Source organism: Hypanus sabinus, chromosome 6 (assembly GCF_030144855.1).
Source record: "Hypanus sabinus isolate sHypSab1 chromosome 6, sHypSab1.hap1, whole genome shotgun sequence".
In the NCBI taxonomy this organism is placed as follows: domain Eukaryota; kingdom Metazoa; phylum Chordata; class Chondrichthyes; order Myliobatiformes; family Dasyatidae; genus Hypanus; species Hypanus sabinus.
In genome coordinates, this window is record NC_082711.1 from 3,890,041 (window position 1) to 3,909,702 (window position 19,662).

The following is a 19,662-nucleotide window of genomic DNA, read 5'->3' on the forward strand; positions in this document are numbered from 1 at the left end:
CACCCCCCCACCCCCCCCAACCCACCAACCCCCCCCCCCCACCCCCTACCCCCCCCCCACCCCACCCCAACAACACCCCCACCACACCCACCCCCCACCCACCCACCCCAACACCTCACCCCCACACTCACCGTCCCCACACACCCTCCCCTACACTCTTCACCCCCACACTCACCGTCCCCACACACCCCTCCCCTCACTCCTCACCCCACACACACCTTCCCACACACCCCCTCCCCTACACTCCTCACCCCCACACCCCTCACCTACACTCCTCACCCCCCACACTCACCGTCCCCACACACCCCTCCCCTACACTCCTCACCCCCACATTCACCGTCCCCACACACCCCTCCACTACACTCCTCACCCCCACACTCACCTTCCCACACACCCCTCCCCTACACCACACCCCCCACACTCACCGTCCCCACACACCCCTCCCCTACACCTCCCACCCCCCACACTCACCGTCCCCACACACCCCTCCCCTACACTCCCACACCCCCACACTTGCCTTCCCCACACACCCCCTCCCCTACACTCCTCACCCCCACACACACCCCCACACACCCCTCCCCTACACCCTCACCCCCACACTCACCTCCCCACACACCCCTCCCTACACTCTTCACCCCCACACTCACCGTCCCCACACACCCCTCCCCTACACTCCTCACCCCCACACTCACCGTCCCCACACACCCCTCCCCTACACTCCTCACCCCCACATTCACCGTCCCCACACACCCCTCCCCTACACTCTTCACCCCCACACTCACCTTCCCCACACACCCCTCCCCTACACTCCTCACCCCCACACACACCTCCCCACACACCCCTCCCCTACACTCCTCACCCCCACACTCACCGTCCCCACACACCCCTCCCTACACTCCTCACCCCCACACTCACCTCCCCACACACCCCTCCCCTACACTCCTCACCCCCACACTCACCGTCCCCACATACCCCTCCCCTACATTCCTCACCCCCACACTCACTTTCCCCACACACCCCTCCCCTACACTCCTCACCCACACATTCACCGTCTCCACATACCCCTCCCCTACACTCCTCACCCCCACACCCCTCACCTACACTCCTCACCCCCACACTCACCTTCCCCACACACCCCTCCCCTACACTCCTCACCCCCACACTCACCGTCCCCACACACCCCTCCCCTACATTCCTCACCCCCACACTCACTTTCCCCACACACCCCTCCCCTACACTCCTCACCCACACATTCACCGTCTCCACATACCCCTCCCCTACACTCCTCACCCCCACACTCACCTTCCCCACACACCCCTCCCCTACACTCCTCACCCCCACATTCACCGTCCCCACATACCCCTCCCCTACACTCCTCACCCCCACACACACCTCCCCTCACACCCCTCCCCTACACTCCTCAACCCCACACACCCCTCCCCTACACTCCTCACCCCACACACACCTTCCCACACACCCCTCCCCTACACTCCTCACCCCACACTCACCTTCCCCACACACCCCTCCCCTACACTCCTCACCCTCACACTCCCCTCCCCACACTCAATTTCGCTGCAAATCCCACCCCTAAACATCCCCTCTCCCTCACACACTCTCCTCACCTCATCACCCCTACTCCCCCTCACACCCCTCTCCACACATTTCTGAAGCCTTTCCCCTGTGTCTCCGATTCCTCAACTCACCCCTTACCACCCTCCCTGCTTCCCCTCTCCCCCTTATCTCACACTCTCTCCCCCTCCCCTTCCCTCTCTCCCACTTGCCCTCTCTTGCCCCTTCTCTCCTCTCTCTATCCCCTCCCTCAACCCCTTTATCCCTCTCTCCCCATCTGCTTTCCCCCTCTTTCTCACCCACTCTCACCCCTCTCCCTGTCCCTCTCCCTCTCAACCCTTCCCACCATCCCACCCCTCTCCCCACCCTCACTACCTCCTCTGTCTCGCACATCTCCCTCCTCTTCCCTCTGCCCCCTCCTCTCCCCGTTCCCCTCTCTCCTCTCATCCCGATCTCCCTCCTCCTTCCCCCTCTGTCTGCCTCTCCTCTTCTCTTACCCCTCCCCCTCTCTCCCATTCCCCCCTGCTCCTATCCCCCCCACTCCCAACCATTCCCCCTCTCTCCCCTCTCCCCATTCCTCCCCAGCCCCTTTCTCTCCTTCTTGCCCTCCCTCCCTCTCCATCTCGATCATTTCTGACCCCTCCCTCCCCACTCTCACCTCCCACCTCTCACCCCCTTTCCCCTCTCTCTCCTATCTCCACTATCCCCTCCATCCAACCCTCTCTCCCCACACTCTCCCCTCTCTAATCCCCCACTTAGCACTGTCTCCCAACTCTGCCCCCACTTCTCCCCCTCAACTGTCTCTCCACCCTGTCCCCTCTCTTCCACTGCTCCCCCTCTCTCATCTCTCCCCACTCTCCCACCTTTGCCCTTCTCCCTCCCTCTCTCCCCATCTCAGCTTTCTCTCACCCATCCTCTCCTAACCCTCTCCCCCTCTCCTCCTCCCCCTCTCTCCACTCTCTCTACCCCTCTGTCCCTCTCTCCCCCTCTCTCACCACTTTCCCCTCCCTCTTTCCCCCTTCCTCCCTTTCCCTATCCTTCTGCCCTCTCTCTCCCACTCTCCCTCCCTCCCTCCCTCCCTTTCTCTGTGCTGCTCTCTCCCCTCCCTCCGTCTCTGCCTATCAGAAGTGGCCAGTTCACTTGCCTGTTCTGGACTCTGTTCAAGGTCCAGATGTTTTAAGGGAGTCTCCGTGTCAGTGGAGCTTGGCTGCTTCTCCCTCCCTCTCTCTCTGACGCTCTGCCGTGCCCTTACACAGCCATGCACGTACTGTCCGGCCCTGCCCACCGCTTTCCCCTCAACCTCCTCCTCCTCCTCCGCTGCAGGTCGGTAGGGCCGGGGTGCCAGTCAGTGAGCAGCATGTCGGTGGACGGGACAGACGGCCGGCAGAAGGTACTGACGCTGGACTCGATGAACCAGCAGGTGAAGAAGGTGGAGTACGCTGTGCGGGGCCCCATCGTGCTGCGAGCTGCTGTCATCGAGAAGGAGCTGCAACAGGTGAGTCCTCTGCCCATCTCCCTCCGCCGACTTGGGATAACATAGACAGTGTAAATCCTTCAGCCTCAAAGTTTGCCAGCCCTTTAACCACGGGCTCCAGGGTACCACAGCAGGTAGCACGATGCTGTCACAGCTCCGGTTCAGTCCTGGCGTACTCTTTAAGGAGTTTCTGTACCCTCTCCCTCTCCCCCACCCTCCTGGTGCTCTGGTTCCAGACACTCACTGCTTAGTAGATTGTAAATTGCCCTGTGGAGTATATCAGGGGATCAGAGTTCAAAGAGGGGAGTCTGGGACCTCCTGGCTCAGCCTCAGAATCGAGGAACATCCCTTCAAAAAAAAATTGAGGAGAAATGTCTTTAGCCAGAGGGTCTGCAGAATTCATTGCCTCCTATGGCGGTGGGGTCCAAGTCATTGGGTATATTTAACGCAGAGGTTGATAAGTTCTGGATTAGTCAGGGTGAAAAAGCTTATGGGGAAAAGGCATGAGAAAGGGGTCGAGAGGAATAATAAGTCAGCCGTGATGGATTGGTGAAGTAGACTCAATGGGCTGAATGGCCTAATTCTGCTTCTGTACCTTAGGGTCCTATATACAACCCTGAGATTCGTTTCTGTTGTGGGCATACACAATAAGGCCATTAGATATAGGAGCTGAATTAGGCCATTTGGCCCATCAAGGCTGCTCTGCCATTTCATCATGGCTGATCCATTTTTCCTCAGCCCCAATCTCCTGCCTTCTCCCTGTATCCCTTCATGCCCCAATCAGTCACGGATTTGTCAGCCTCTGCCTAAAATGTATGTTAAGACTCAGCCTCCACAGCTGCCTGTGGAAAAGAGTTTCACAGATTCACCACGCTCTGGCTAAAGATATTCCTCTTCATCTCTGTTCTAAAAGGAAACCACTCTATTCTGAGGCTGTGTCCTCTGGTCTCAGACTCTCCCACCATGGGAAACATCCTCCCCACGTCCACTCTAGCAAAGCCTTTCACCATTCAACAGGCTTCAATAAGTCACCCCTCATTCTCCTGAATTCTAGTGAATACAGGCCCAGAGCCATCAAGTGCTCTTCATATGGCAAGCCGTAGATTCCAGGGATTGTTTTCGTGAACCTCCAGGGAGTTCTCTTCAGTTTTAACACATGCCTTGTAAGATAAGGCATCACAATACTCCAACCGAGGCCTCACCAGTGCTTTCTAAACCCAATAACCATAGCAGAATCAATGAAAGACAGCGGACAACCACTGTGCAAAAGTCAACAAACTGCAGATACAAACAGAAAGAAAAATAAAATGATGATAAATAAGCAAGCAGGTGACGTTATCCCCTCTAGTTCAGGAGCCTGATGGTTAAAGGTAATAACTGTTCCTGAACCTGGTGGTTTGGGTCCTGAGGCTCCTGGGTGGTGGAGGCCCATGAAGATGGACGCTGCTTTCTACAGCGCAGTTCCATGTAGATGTGCTCAGTGGTGGGCAGGGATTTACCTGTGATGGACTGAGCCCTATCCACTACTTTTTGTAGGATTCTCTGTTCAAGGGCATTGGTGTTTCCATACTAGGCTGTGATCCAGCCAGTCAATATGCTCTCCAGCGCACATCCCACAAGTTCCCTACATCCAAAGTTATTTACTTCCACACCAATCCTGCAGGCTGTGTACAGGTAAATGGGCTGTATACAGATAAACAGGCTGTATACAGGTATTCAGGATGTGTACAGGTATTCGGGCTCTGTACAGGTATTAAGGATGTGTACAGGTATACCGGATGTGTACAGGTATACCGGGTGTGTACAGGCATACAGGATGTGTACAGGTATTCAGGATGTGTACAGGTATACAGGATGTATGCAGGTATATGGGCTGTGTACAGGATGTATACATGTATTTGGGATATTTACAGATAAACGGGCTGTACACAGGTTTTCAGGATGTGTACAGGTATACGGAATATTTACAGGTATTTGGGCTGTGTACAGATATTCGTGCTGTGTACAGGTATACGGGATGTGTACAGGTATAGAGGATTTGTACAGGTATTCAGGCTGTGAACAGATATTCATGCTGTGTACAGGTATTCGTGCTGTGTACAGGTATTCGTGCTGTGTACAGATATTCGTGCTGTATACAGGTATTTGGGCTGTATACAGATATTCATGCTGTGTACAAGTATACTGGATGTGTACAGGTATACTGGATGTGTACAGGCATGCGGGATGTGTACGGCATACGGGATGTGTACAGGCATACGGGATGTGTACAGTTATACAGGATGTGTACAGGTATACGGGACGTGTACAGGTATAGAGGATTTGTACAGGTATTCAGGCTGTGTACAGATATTCGTGCTGTATACAGGTATTTGGGCTGTGTGCAGGTATTCGTGCTGTGTACAAGTATAACGGGTGTGTACAGGTATGCGGGATGTGTACAGGCATACGGGATGCGTACAGGTATACAGGACGTGTACAGGTATAGAGGATTTGTACAGGTATTTAGGCTGTGTACAGGTATACGGGACGTGTACAGGCATAGAGGATTTGTACAGGTATTCATGCTGTGTACAGATATTCGTGCTGTGTACAGGTATTTAGGCTGTGTACAGGTATACGGGACGTGTACAGGTATAGAGGATTTGTACAGATATTCGTGCTGTATACAGGCATGCGGGATGTGTACAGGCATGCGGGATGTGTACAGGCATGCAGGATGTGTACAGGCATACGGGATGTGTACAGGTATACGGGACGTGTACAGGTATAGAGGATTTGTACAGGTATTTGGGCTGTGTACAGATATTTGTGCTGTGTAGAAGTATACCGGATGTGTACAGGTATGTGGGATGTGTACAGGTATACGGGACGTGTACAGGTATAGAGGATTTGTACAGGTATTTGGGCTGTGTACAGATATTCGTGCTGTGTAGAAGTATACCGGATGTGTACAGGCATACGGGATGTGTACAGGCATACGGGATGTGTACAGGCATACGGGATGTGTACAGGTATACGGGATGTGTACAGGTATAGAGGATACAGATATTCGTGCTGTGTACAAGTATACGGGATGTGTACAGGCATACAGGATGTGTACAGGTATATGGGACGTGTACAAGTATAGAGGATTTGTACAGGTATTCGGGCTGTGTACAGGTATACGGGATGTGTACAGGTATAGAGGATTTATACAGGTATTCGGGCTGTGTACAGATATTCAGGCTGTGTACAGGTATATGGGACGTGTACAGGTATAGAGGATTTGTACAGATATTTGTGCTGTGTACAGATATTCGTGCTGTGTACAGGGATACGGGACATGTACAGGTATAGAGGATTTGTACAGGTATTCGGGCTGTGTACAGGTATACGGGACGTGTACAGGTATACGGGACGTGTACAGGTATACGGGACGTGTACAGGTATACGGGACGTGTACAGGCATACGGGATGTGTACAGGTATAGAGGATTTGTACAGGTATTCAGGCTGTGAACAGATATTCGTGCTGTGTACAGGTATTCGTGCTGTGTACAGATATTCGTGCTGTATACAGGTATTTGGGCTGTATACAGATATTCATGCTGTGTACAAGTATACTGGATGTGTACAGGTATACTGGATGTGTACAGGTATGCGGGATGTGTACAGGCATATGGGATGTGTACAGGCATATGGGATGTGTACAGTTATACGGGACGTGTACAATAATAGAGGATTTGTACAGGTATTTAGGTTGTGTACAGATATTCGTGCTGTATACAGGTATTTGGGCTGTGTGCAGATATTCATGCTGTGTACAAGTATACTGGATGTGTACAGGTATACTGGATGTGTACAGGTATGCGGGATGTGTACAGGCATACGGGATGTGTACAGGCATACGGGATGTGTACAGTTATACAGGATGTGTACAGGTATACGGGACGTGTACAGGTATAGAGGATTTGTACAGGTATTCAGGCTGTGTACAGATATTCGTGCTGTATACAGGTATTTGGGCTGTGTGCAGGTATTCGTGCTGTGTACAAGTATAACGGGTGTGTACAGGTATGCGGGATGTGTACAGGCATACGGGATGTGTACAGGTATACAGGACGTGTACAGGTATAGAGGATTTGTACAGGTATTTAGGCTGTGTACAGGTATACGGGACGTGTACAGGCATAGAGGATTTGTACAGGTATTCATGCTGTGTACAGATATTCGTGCTGTGTACAGGTATTTAGGCTGTGTACAGGTATACGGGACGTGTACAGGTATAGAGGATTTGTACAGGTATTCATGCTGTGTACAGATATTCGTGCTGTATACAGGCATGCGGGATGTGTACAGGCATGCGGGATGTGTACAGGCATGCGGGATGTGTACAGGCATACGGGATGTGTACAGGTATACGGGACGTGTACAGGTATAGAGGATTTGTACAGGTATTTGGGCTGTGTACAGATATTCGTGCTGTGTAGAAGTATACCGGATGTGTACAGGTATGTGGGATGTGTACAGGTATACGGGACGTGTACAGGTATAGAGGATTTGTACAGGTATTTGGGCTGTGTACAGATATTCGTGCTGTGTAGAAGTATACCGGATGTGTACAGGCATACGGGATGTGTACAGGCATACGGGATGTGTACAGGTATACGGGATGTGTACAGGTATATGGGATGTGTACAGGTATAGAGGATACAGATATTCGTGCTGTGTACAAGTATACGGGATGTGTACAGGCATACAGGATGTGTACAGGTATATGGGACGTGTACAAGTATAGAGGATTTGTACAGGTATTCGGGCTGTGTACAGGTATACGGGATGTGTACAGGTATAGAGGATTTATACAGGTATTCGGGCTGTGTACAGATATTCAGGCTGTGTACAGATATTCAGGCTGTGTACAGGTATATGGGACGTGTACAGGTATAGAGGATTTGTACAGATATTCGTGCTGTGTACAGATATTCGTGCTGTGTACAGGGATACGGGACATGTACAGGTATAGAGGATTTGTACAGGTATTCGGGCTGTGTACAGGTATACGGGACGTGTACAGGTATACGGGACGTGTACAGGTATACGGGACGTGTACAGGTATACGGGACGTGTACAGGCATACGGGATGTGTACAGGTATAGAGGATTTGTACAGGTATTCGGGCTGTGTACAGGTATACGGGATGTGTACAGGTATAGAGGATTTATACAGGTATTCGGGCTGTGTACAGATATTCAGGCTGTGTACAGGTATACGGGATGTGTACAGGTATATGGGACGTGTACAGGTATAGAGGATTTGTACAGATATTCGTGCTGTGTACAGGGATACGGGACATGTACAGGTATAGAGGATTTGTACAGGTATTCGGGCTGTGTACAGGTATTCGGGCTGTGTACAGGTATTCGGGCTGTGTACAGGTATACGGGACGTGTACAGGTATACGGGACGTGTACAGGTATACGGGACGTGTACAGGTATACGGGCTGTGTACAGGTATACGGGACGTGTACAGGCATACGGGATGTGTACAGTTATACGGGATGTGTACAGTTATACGGGATGTGTACAGGTATTCAGGCTGTGAACAGATATTCGTGCTGTGTACAGGTATTCGTGCTGTGTACAGATATTCGTGCTGTATACAGGTATTTGGGCTGTATACAGATATTCATGCTGTGTACAAGTATACTGGATGTGTACAGGTATGCGGGATGTGTACAGGTATGCGGGATGTGTACAGGCATACGGGATGTGTACAGGCATACGGGATGTGTACAGTTATACGGGACGTGTACAGGTATAGAGGATTTGTACAGGTATTCAGGCTGTGTACAGATATTCGTGCTGTATACAGGTATTTGGGCTGTGTGCAGGTATTCGTGCTGTGTACAAGTATAACGGGTGTGTACAGGTATGCGGGATGTGTACAGGCATACGGGATGTGTACAGGTATACAGGACGTGTACAGGTATAGAGGATTTGTACAGGTATTTAGGCTGTGTACAGGTATACGGGACGTGTACAGGTATAGAGGATTTGTACAGGTATTCATGCTGTGTACAGATATTCGTGCTGTGTACAGGTATTTAGGCTGTGTACAGGTATACGGGACGTGTACAGGTATAGAGGATTTGTACAGGTATTCATGCTGTGTACAGATATTTGTGCTGTATACAGGCATGCAGGATGTGTACAGGCATGCGGGATGTGTACAGGCATGCGGGATGTGTACAGGCATACGGGATGTGTACAGGTATACGGGACTTGTACAGGTATAGAGGATTTGTACAGGTATTTGGGCTGTGTACAGATATTCCTGCTGTGTAGAAGTATACCGGATGTGTACAGGTATGTGGGATGTGTACAGGTATACGGGACGTGTACAGGTATAGAGGATTTGTACAGGTATTTGGGCTGTGTACAGATATTCGTGCTGTGTAGAAGTATACCGGATGTGTACAGGCATACGGGATGTGTACGGGTATACGGGATGTGTACAGGTATACGGGATGTGTACAGGTATACGGGATGTGTACAGGTATAGAGGATTTGTACAGATATTCGTGCTGTGTACAAGTATACGGGATGTGTACAGGCATACAGGATGTGTACAGGTATATGGGACGTGTACAAGTATAGAGGATTTGTACAGGTATTCGGGCTGTGTACAGGTATACGGGATGTGTACAGGTATAGAGGATTTATACAGGTATTCGGGCTGTGTACAGATATTCAGGCTGTGTACAGATATTCAGGCTGTGTACAGGTATACGGGATGTGTACAGGTATATGGGACGTGTACAGGTATAGAGGATTTGTACAGATATTCGTGCTGTGTACAGATATTCGTGCTGTGTACAGGGATACGGGACATGTACAGGTATAGAGGATTTGTACAGGTATTCGGGCTGTGTACAGGTATACGGGCTGTGTACAGGTAACGGGACGTGTACAGGCATACGGGATGTGTACAGTTATACAGGATGTGTACAGGTATACGGGACGTGTACAGGTATAGAGGATTTGTACAGGTATTCAGGCTGTGTACAGATATTCGTGCTGTATACAGGTATTTGGGCTGTGTGCAGGTATTCGTGCTGTGTACAGATATTCGTGCTGTATACAGGCATGCGGGATGTGTACAGGCATGCGGGATGTGTACAGGCATGCGGGATGTGTACAGGCATGCGGGACGTGTACAGGTATAGAGGATTTGTACAGGTATTCGTGCTGTGTACAGATATTCGTGCTGTATACAGGCATGCGGGATGTGTACAGGCATGCGGGATGTGTACAGGCATGCGGGATGTGTACAGGTATGCGGGATGTGTACAGGTATAGAGGATTTGTACAGGTATTCAGGCTGTGTACAGGTATATGGGATGTGTACAGGTATACCAGATGTGTACAGGTATGCAGGATGTGTACAGGTATACGGGATGTGTACAGGTATACGGGATGTGTACAGGTATAGAGGATTTATACAGGTATTCGGGCTGTGTACAGATATTCAGGCTGTGTACAGATATTCAGGCTGTGTACAGGTATACGGGATGTGTACAGGCATACAGGATGTGTACAGGTATATGGGACGTGTACAAGTATAGAGGATTTGTACAGGTATTCGGGCTGTGTACAGGTATACGGGATGTGTACAGGTATAGAGGATTTATACAGGTATTCGGGCTGTGTACAGATATTCAGGCTGTGTACAGATATTCAGGCTGTGTACAGGTATACGGGATGTGTACAGGTATATGGGACGTGTACAAGTATAGAGGATTTGTACAGATATTCGTGCTGTGTACAGATATTCGTGCTGTGTACAGATATTCGTGCTGTGTACAGGTATACGGGACATGTACAGGTATACGGGACATGTACAGGTATAGAGGATTTGTACAGGTATTCGGGCTGTGTACAGGTATACGGGACGTGTACAGGTATACGGGCTGTGTACAGGTATACAGACTGGTATCTATACAGGGTCCTCTGGATGCATTTCACAGCCCGGTAAATGCAGGGATGATAAAGTCTCAGGAAGAAAAGGGTTAACGTGGAGTATGAGGACCTTTGGTGGCTCTGAGCCTGCACAATGGAGTCAGGATGTGGCGTGTGAGGATCGCAAACCTGTTGAATATCGAAAGGCCAAGACAGTGTGGGTGTTGGGAGGATGTTTCCTATCTTGGGGAGTCTAGGACAAAAGAGGGCTGAGCCTCGGAATAACTAGAACAATGAGGAGAAATTTCTGAGTGAGGCTGCTGCCACAGAGGCTGACGGAAGTTGCCCCTAGATGGAGACCGATAGGTTCTTGAGCAATGCACAAAATGCTGGGGGGACAGCAAGTCAGGAAAGCCCCTTCATCATGACTGTTATCCACGCTCAGTTTTGCTAGCATTTGGTGCGTGTTGCTCAGAATTGCCAGCACCCCTCATGTGATTGATAGGTTCCTGATTAGGAAGGAGTTAAGTGTTGGGGGGAGAAGATGGGAGAATGGGGTTAAGATAAAAGCTCAGCCGTGATGGAATTGTGGATGGGCCGAATGGCCTAATTCTGCTCCTATATCTTACAGAATGCACACAGTGTGCAAGTCTTAGGCAACCGGACAAGGAAACCCAGAGTATGCACAGACAGCTCTGAAACAGGCCATTCAGCCTACTGCCTCCCTGCAGACCCTTCTCACATTTATTATCACTGACATACGTTGTGGAATTTATCCTTCAGTTCCGATTTGCTCCAGTCCCTCCAGGCTGCGCAGATTCTATTGTCTTTCTCAACACCTCTCGATTGTCTCCGATTTCAGTACGCCATTCCTGATATCAGCTGTTCCACTGAGTAAACAGGCAACACATTCCAGACACTGAAACAGCAAGTTGCTCCAGCCTGCACTCTCGTTTCACAACAGTCCCAGTGAAATTCAGAACACAGAGCAGCACATGCAACAACCTGTCACCCACCGGGTGTACACAACACACCGTCACCCACCGGGTGTACACTACACCCCGTCACCCACCGGGTGTACACAACACCCCGTCAACCACTGGGTGTACACTACACCCCGTCACCCACCGGGTGTACATTACACCCCGTCACCCACCGGGTGTACACAACACCCCGTCAACCACTGGGTGTACACAACACAACGTCACCCACCGGGTGTACACAACACCCCGTCAACCACTGGGTGTACACTACACCCCGTTACCCACCGGGTGTACACAACACAACGTCACCCACCGGGTGTACACAACACCCCGTCAACCACTGGGTGTACACTACACCCCGTCACCCACCGGGTGTACACTACACCCCGTCACCCACCGGGTGTACACTACACCCCGTCACCCACCGGGTGTACACAACACCCCGTCAACCACTGGGTGTACACAACACCCCGTCAACCACCGGGTGTACACAACACCCCGTCACCCACCGGGTGTACACAACACCCCGTCACCCACCGGGTGTACACTACAACCCGTCACCCACCGGGTGTACACTACAACCCGTCACCCACCGGGTGTACACAACACCCCGTCAACCACTGGGTGTACACAACACAACGTCACCCACCGGGTGTACACAACACACCGTCAACCACTGGGTGTACACTACACCCCGTTACCCACCGGGTGTACACAACACAACGTCACCCACCGGGTGTACACAACACCCCGTCAACCACTGGGTGTACACTACACCCCGTCACCCACCGGGTGTACACTACACCCCGTCACCCACCGGGTGTACACAACACCCCGTCAACCACTGGGTGTACACAACACAACGTCACCCACCGGGTGTACACAACACCCCGTCAACCACCGGGTGTACACAACACCCCGTCACCCACCGGGTGTACACTACACCCCGTCACCCACCGGGTGTACACTACACCCCGTCACCCACCGGGTGTACACTACAACCCGTCACCCACCGGGTGTACACAACACCCCGTCAACCACTGGGTGTACACTACACCCCGTCACCCACCGGGTGTACACTACAACCCGTCACCCACCGGGTGTACACAACACCCCGTCAACCACTGGGTGTACACAACACAACGTCACCCACCGGGTGTACACAACACCCCGTCAACCACCGGGTGTACACAACACCCCGTCACCCACCGGGTGTACACTACACCCCGTCACCCACCGGGTGTACACTACACCCCGTCACCCACCGGGTGTACACTACAACCCGTCACCCACCGGGTGTACACTACAACCCGTCACCCACCGGGTGTACACAACACCCCGTCAACCACTGGGTGTACACTACACCCCGTCACCCACCGGGTGTACACAACACCCCGTCAACCACTGGGTGTACACTACACCCCGTCACCCACCGGGTGTACACAACACCCCACTCACAACGGGTGTACACAACACCCCGTCACCCACCGGGTGTACACTACACCCCGTCACCCACCGGGTGTACACAACACCCCGTCAACCACTGGGTGTACACTACACCCCGTCACCCACCGGGTGTACACTACACCCCGTCACCCACCGGGTGTACACAACACCCCGTCAACCACTGGGTGTACACAACACAACGTCACCCACCGGGTGTACACAACACCCCGTCAACCACTGGGTGTACACTACACCCCGTTACCCACCGGGTGTACACAACACAACGTCACCCACCGGGTGTACACAACACCCCGTCAACCACTGGGTGTACACTACACCCCGTCACCCACCGGGTGTACACTACACCCCGTCACCCACCGGGTGTACACAACACCCCGTCAACCACTGGGTGTACACAACACCCCGTCAACCACCGGGTGTACACAACACCCCGCCAACCACCGGGTGTACACAACACCCCGTCACCCACCGGGTGTACACTACAACCCGTCACCCACCGGGTGTACACTACAACCCGTCACCCACCGGGTGTACACAACACCCCGTCAACCACCTGGTGTACACAACACAACGTCACCCACCGGGTGTACACAACACCCCGTCAACCACTGGGTGTACACTACACCCCGTTACCCACCGGGTGTACACAACACAACGTCACCCACCGGGTGTACACAACACCCCGTCAACCACTGGGTGTACACTACACCCCGTCACCCACCGGGTGTACACTACACCCCGTCACCCACCGGGTGTACACAACACCCCGTCAACCACTGGGTGTACACAACACAACGTCACCCACCGGGTGTACACAACACCCCGTCAACCACCGGGTGTACACAACACCCCGTCACCCACCGGGTGTACACTACACCCCGTCACCCACCGGGTGTACACTACACCCCGTCACCCACCGGGTGTACACTACACCCCGTCACCCACCGGGTGTACACTACAACCCGTCACCCACCGGGTGTACACAACACCCCGTCAACCACTGGGTGTACACTACACCCCGTCACCCACCGGGTGTACACTACAACCCGTCACCCACCGGGTGTACACAACACCCCGTCAACCACTGGGTGTACACAACACAACGTCACCCACCGGGTGTACACAACACCCCGTCAACCACCGGGTGTACACAACACCCCGTCACCCACCGGGTGTACACTACACCCCGTCACCCACCGGGTGTACACTACAACCCGTCACCCACCGGGTGTACACTACAACCCGTCACCCACCGGGTGTACACAACACCCCGTCAACCACCGGGTGTACACTACACCCCGTCACCCACCGGGTGTACACAACACCCAGTCAACCACTGGGTGTACACTACACCCCGTCACCCACCGGGTGTACACAACACCCCACTCACAACGGGTGTACACAACACCCCGTCACCCACCGGGTGTACACAACACCCCGTCACCCACCGGGTGTACACAACACCCCGTCACCCACCGGGTGTACACAACACCCCGTCACCCACCGGGTGTACACTACACCCCGTCACCCACCGGGTGTACACAACGCCTCACTCACACCAGGTGTACACAACACCCTGTCACAATAGACAATAGGTGCTGGAGTAGGCCATTCGGCCCTTCTAGCCAGCACCGCCATTCACTGTGATCATGGCTGATCATACACAATCAGTACCCCATTCCTGCCCTCTCCCCATATCCCTTGACCCTGCTATCTATAAGAGCTCTATCTAACTCTCTCTTGAATGCATCCAGAGACTTGGCCTCCACTGCCTTCTGGGGCAGAGCATTCCACATATCCACCACTCTCTGGGTGAAAAAGTTTTTCCGCATCTCTGTTCTAAATGGCCTACCCCTTATTCTTAAACTGTGGCCTCTAGTTCTGGACTCACCCATCAGCGGGAACATGCTTCCTGCCTCCAGTGTCTCCAATCCCTTAATAATCTTATATGTTTCAATCAGATCCCCTCTCATCCTTCTAAATTCCAGTGTATACAAGCCCAGTCGCTCCAATCTTTCAACATATGACAGACTCGCCATTCCGGGAATTAACCTTGTGAACCTACGCTGCACTCCCTCAATAGCAAGAATGTCCTTCCTCAAATTTGGAGACCAAAACTGCACACGATACTCCAGGTGGGGTCTCACCAAGGCCCTGTACAGCTGCAGAAGGACCTCCTTACTCCTATACTCAATTCCTCTTGTTATAAAAGCCAGCATGCCATTAGCTTTCTTCATTGCCTGCTGTACCTGCATGTACCTGCATTGACTGATGTACAAGAACACTGAGATCTCGTTGTACTTCCCCTTTTCCTAACTTGACTCCATTTAAATAGTAATCTGCCTTCCTGTTCTTGCCACCAAAGTGGATAACCTCACATTTATCCACATTAAACTGCATCTGCCATACATCTGCCCACTCACCCAACCTGTCCAAGTCACCCTACATTCTCATAACATCCTCCTGACATTTCACACTGCCACCCAGCTTTGTGTCATCACTCACTGGGTGTACACAACACCCCTACTCACACCGGGTGTACACAACACCCCACTCACACCGGGTGTACACAACACCCCACTCACACTGGGTGTACACAACACCCCACTCACACCGGGTGTACACAACACCCCATCACCCACTGGGTGTACACAACACCCCATCACCCACTGGGTGTACACAACACCCCACTCACACCGGGTGTACACAACACCCCACTCACACCGGGTGTACACAACACCCCATCACCCACTGGGTGTACACACCACTCCGTCACCCACTGGGTGTACACAACACCCCACTCACACCGGGTGTACACAACACCCCACTCACACCGGGTGTACACAACACCCCACTCACACCGGGTGTACACACCACCCCATCAACTCACACCGGGTGTACACAACACCCCATCACCCACTGGGTGTACACACCACTCTGTCACCCACTGGGTGTACACAATACCCCACTCACACCGGGTGTACACAACACCCCACTCACACCGGGTGTACACAACACCCCACTCACACTGGGTGTACACAACACCCCACTCACACCGGGTGTACACAACACCCCATCACCCACTGGGTGTACACAACACCCCATCACCCACTGGGTGTACACAACACCCCACTCACACCGGGTGTACACAACACCCCACTCACACCGGGTGTACACAACACCCCATCACCCACTGGGTGTACACACCACTCCGTCACCCACTGGGTGTACACAACACCCCACTCACACCGGGTGTACACAACACCCCACTCACACCGGGTGTACACACCACCCCATCAACTCACACCGGGTGTACACAACACCCCATCACCCACTGGGTGTACACACCACTCCGTCACCCACTGGGTGTACACAATACCCCACTCACACCGGGTGTACACAACACCCCACTCACACCGGGTGTACACACCACTCCGTCACCCACTGGGTGTACACAATACCCCACTCACACCGGGTGTACACAACACCCCACTCACACCGGGTGTACACACCACTCTGTCACCCACTGGGTGTACACAACACCCCACTCACACCGGGTGTACACAACACCCCACTCACACCGGGTGTACACACCACTCCGTCACCCACTGGGTGTACACAACACCCCACTCACACCGGGTGTACACAACACCCCACTCACACCGGGTGTACACAACACCCCATCACCCACTGGGTGTACACACCACTCCGTCACCCACTGGGTGTACACAATACCCCACTCACACCGGGTGTACACAACACCCCACTCACACCGGGTGTACACACCACTCCATCACCCACTGGGTGTACACAATACCCCACTCACACCGGGTGTACACAACACCCCACTCACACCGGGTGTACACACCACTCCGTCACCCACTGGGTGTACACAACACCCCACTCACACCGGGTGTACACAACACCCCATCACCCACCGGGTGTACACACCACTCCGTCACCCACTGGGTGTACACAACACCCCACTCACACTGGGTGTACACACCACTCCGTCACCCACTAGGTGTACACAACACCCCCACATACACTTTTACAAAAGCCGATTGCTTGACAAAGTTCGGTTTCCTTTCTCATGCACCAATCTGCCCCACTAAAAAACTATTTCAGCATCCATAGCAAGCCTTGCACTTTGACATTAGGTTAATCATTAACGTGGTAATGTCACATTCACTGACACTATCTTATCTGGTTTCACGGAATCTACTTTACAAACTATACTGGGGATACTTACTTGAAACTTGGCAAGATACCATAACACCTTAAGACATAGGAATAGAATTAGGCCATTCAGCCCATCGAGTCTGCTCCACCATTTCATCATGGCTGATCCCAGATCCCACCCAACCCCATACACCTGCCTTCTCACCATATCCTTTGGTGCCCTGACCGATCAGGAAACGATCAACTTCTGCCTAATATATACCCATGGACTTGGCCTCCACCACATTCTGTGGCAGAGCATTCAACCTCCTGTGATGCCATGCTCCAGTGCCAACGTAGCATGCCCACAATGGCATACGTCTTGGGATGAAGCCAGATTGCCCGAACAGAAGTCCCGCGGTCACGGGAGAACATACAAACTCTTTACAGTCAGCAGCGGTGATCACTGGCACTGTGATGGTGTTATGCCTGGGTTAGTCCTGTGAGCTCCAGAGGGATTGATCAAGTGCTGGGTTCGAAGTAGATTTACTATCAAAGTACATATATGTCACCATTTACAACCTGGGATTCATTTTCATGTGGGCATTCACCATAAATAGGTATGTTATGAAACTGGGTTTTGACCACAGAAAACTAGATGGCTGGAATCGCTTAGCACTTTTGTGCAAGGGTGCTTATTTGGTGCGCCAAAAAAAATCAAACTTACAAAAGTTTCAGAAATGGTGAGAAGAAAACTGCCAATATTTAGACCATAGGAAAATGTCCAACGTGAACTCCTGGCAGAGCAATATTTCTCTCCCCTATTGAGAGTCCATTCTTCCAATCTGTTTAAGTCCTGCTGTAGCATCTCTACTTCCTCCAAACTACCTGCCCCTCCACCTATCTTTGTATCATCTGCAAAGCCTTCAATCCAAATCATTGACTTATAACATAAAAAGAATTAGACCTAACACAGACCCCTGTGGAACATCACTGCCAGCCAGCCAGAAAAGGCTCCATTTATTCCCATTCTTTGCCTCCTGCCAATCGGCCACTGCTTTATTCATGCTAGAATCTTTCCTGTAGTACTATGGGCTCGTAGCTTGTTAAACAGACTCATGTGTGGCACCTAGTCAAAGGCCTTCTGAAAATCCAAGTACACAACATCAACTGATTCTCTTTTGTCTATCCTGCTTGTTATTTCTTAGAATAATTCCAACAGATCTATCAGACAAGATTTTCCCTTGAGAAAACCATGCTGACTATGGCCCATTTTGTCATGTGCCTCCAAGTTTACCAAAACCTCACCCTTAACAATCCACTCCACCATCTTCCCAACCACTGAGGTCAGACTAACTGGCCTGTAGTTTTTTTTCTCTGCCTCTCTCCCCAGTGACATTTGGAACTTTCCAGTCTTCTGGAACCACTCCAGAATCTAGTCATTCTTGAAATATTATTACTAATGCCTCCACAATTCTTCAGCCACCTCTTTCAGAACCCTGTGGTGTACAACATCTGGTCCAAATCTTGCAGTTTCCCAAGAACCTTCTCTCCAGTTATGGTAACTTCAACCCTTTACCTCTTCCACCTACCACCTCACAGTTTCGTACTTCATTCCCCTCACCCGGTCTCACCTATCACCTGCCATCTTGTACACCTCCTCCTCCCCACCCACTGCCTTCCTATTCGGGCTTCCTGATGAAGGGCCTTGGCCTGAAATGTCAACTGTTTATTCTCTTTCATAGAGGCTGTCAGAGCTCCTGAGTTTCTCTGAGCTCTAGGTTCAAAGTTGAGAGTAAATGTATTATCGAAGTACAGGCATGCCACCTTGTACTTCTAAGATTCATTCAGCTGCAGGCTGTCACAGTAAGTAAAAGAAACACAATGGAGTCACACACAATAAGCTGAATACAGCCACTGTGCAATGCGCTGTATCCTCCTTCCCCACTCTCAGGCCAGGGGTATGTTGTAACTGCACCTTGCTCTCAGGGTCTGACTGGAGTCAGTGAGGGAGCACGTAGACTCCTCACCAGTGCCAGCTCTCTGACAGTGGCCTCAGTGAACT

The 19,662-nt window shown here is 51.9% G+C and overlaps 1 protein-coding gene across 4 annotated transcripts in view; it reads left to right on the forward strand.

Annotated features, from left to right (window-relative positions):
• LOC132395247 (alanine aminotransferase 2-like) overlaps window positions 1-19,662 on the forward strand; it is a 123,485-nt gene that overhangs the window by 30,483 nt on the left and 73,340 nt on the right. For all 4 annotated transcript variants that reach the window (XM_059971560.1, XM_059971561.1, XM_059971562.1 and 1 more), the window contains one exon: window positions 2,893-3,064. In XM_059971560.1, the coding sequence (XP_059827543.1) occupies window positions 2,893-3,064 (172 nt within the window). The remainder of the gene's footprint in view (window positions 1-2,892; window positions 3,065-19,662) is intronic.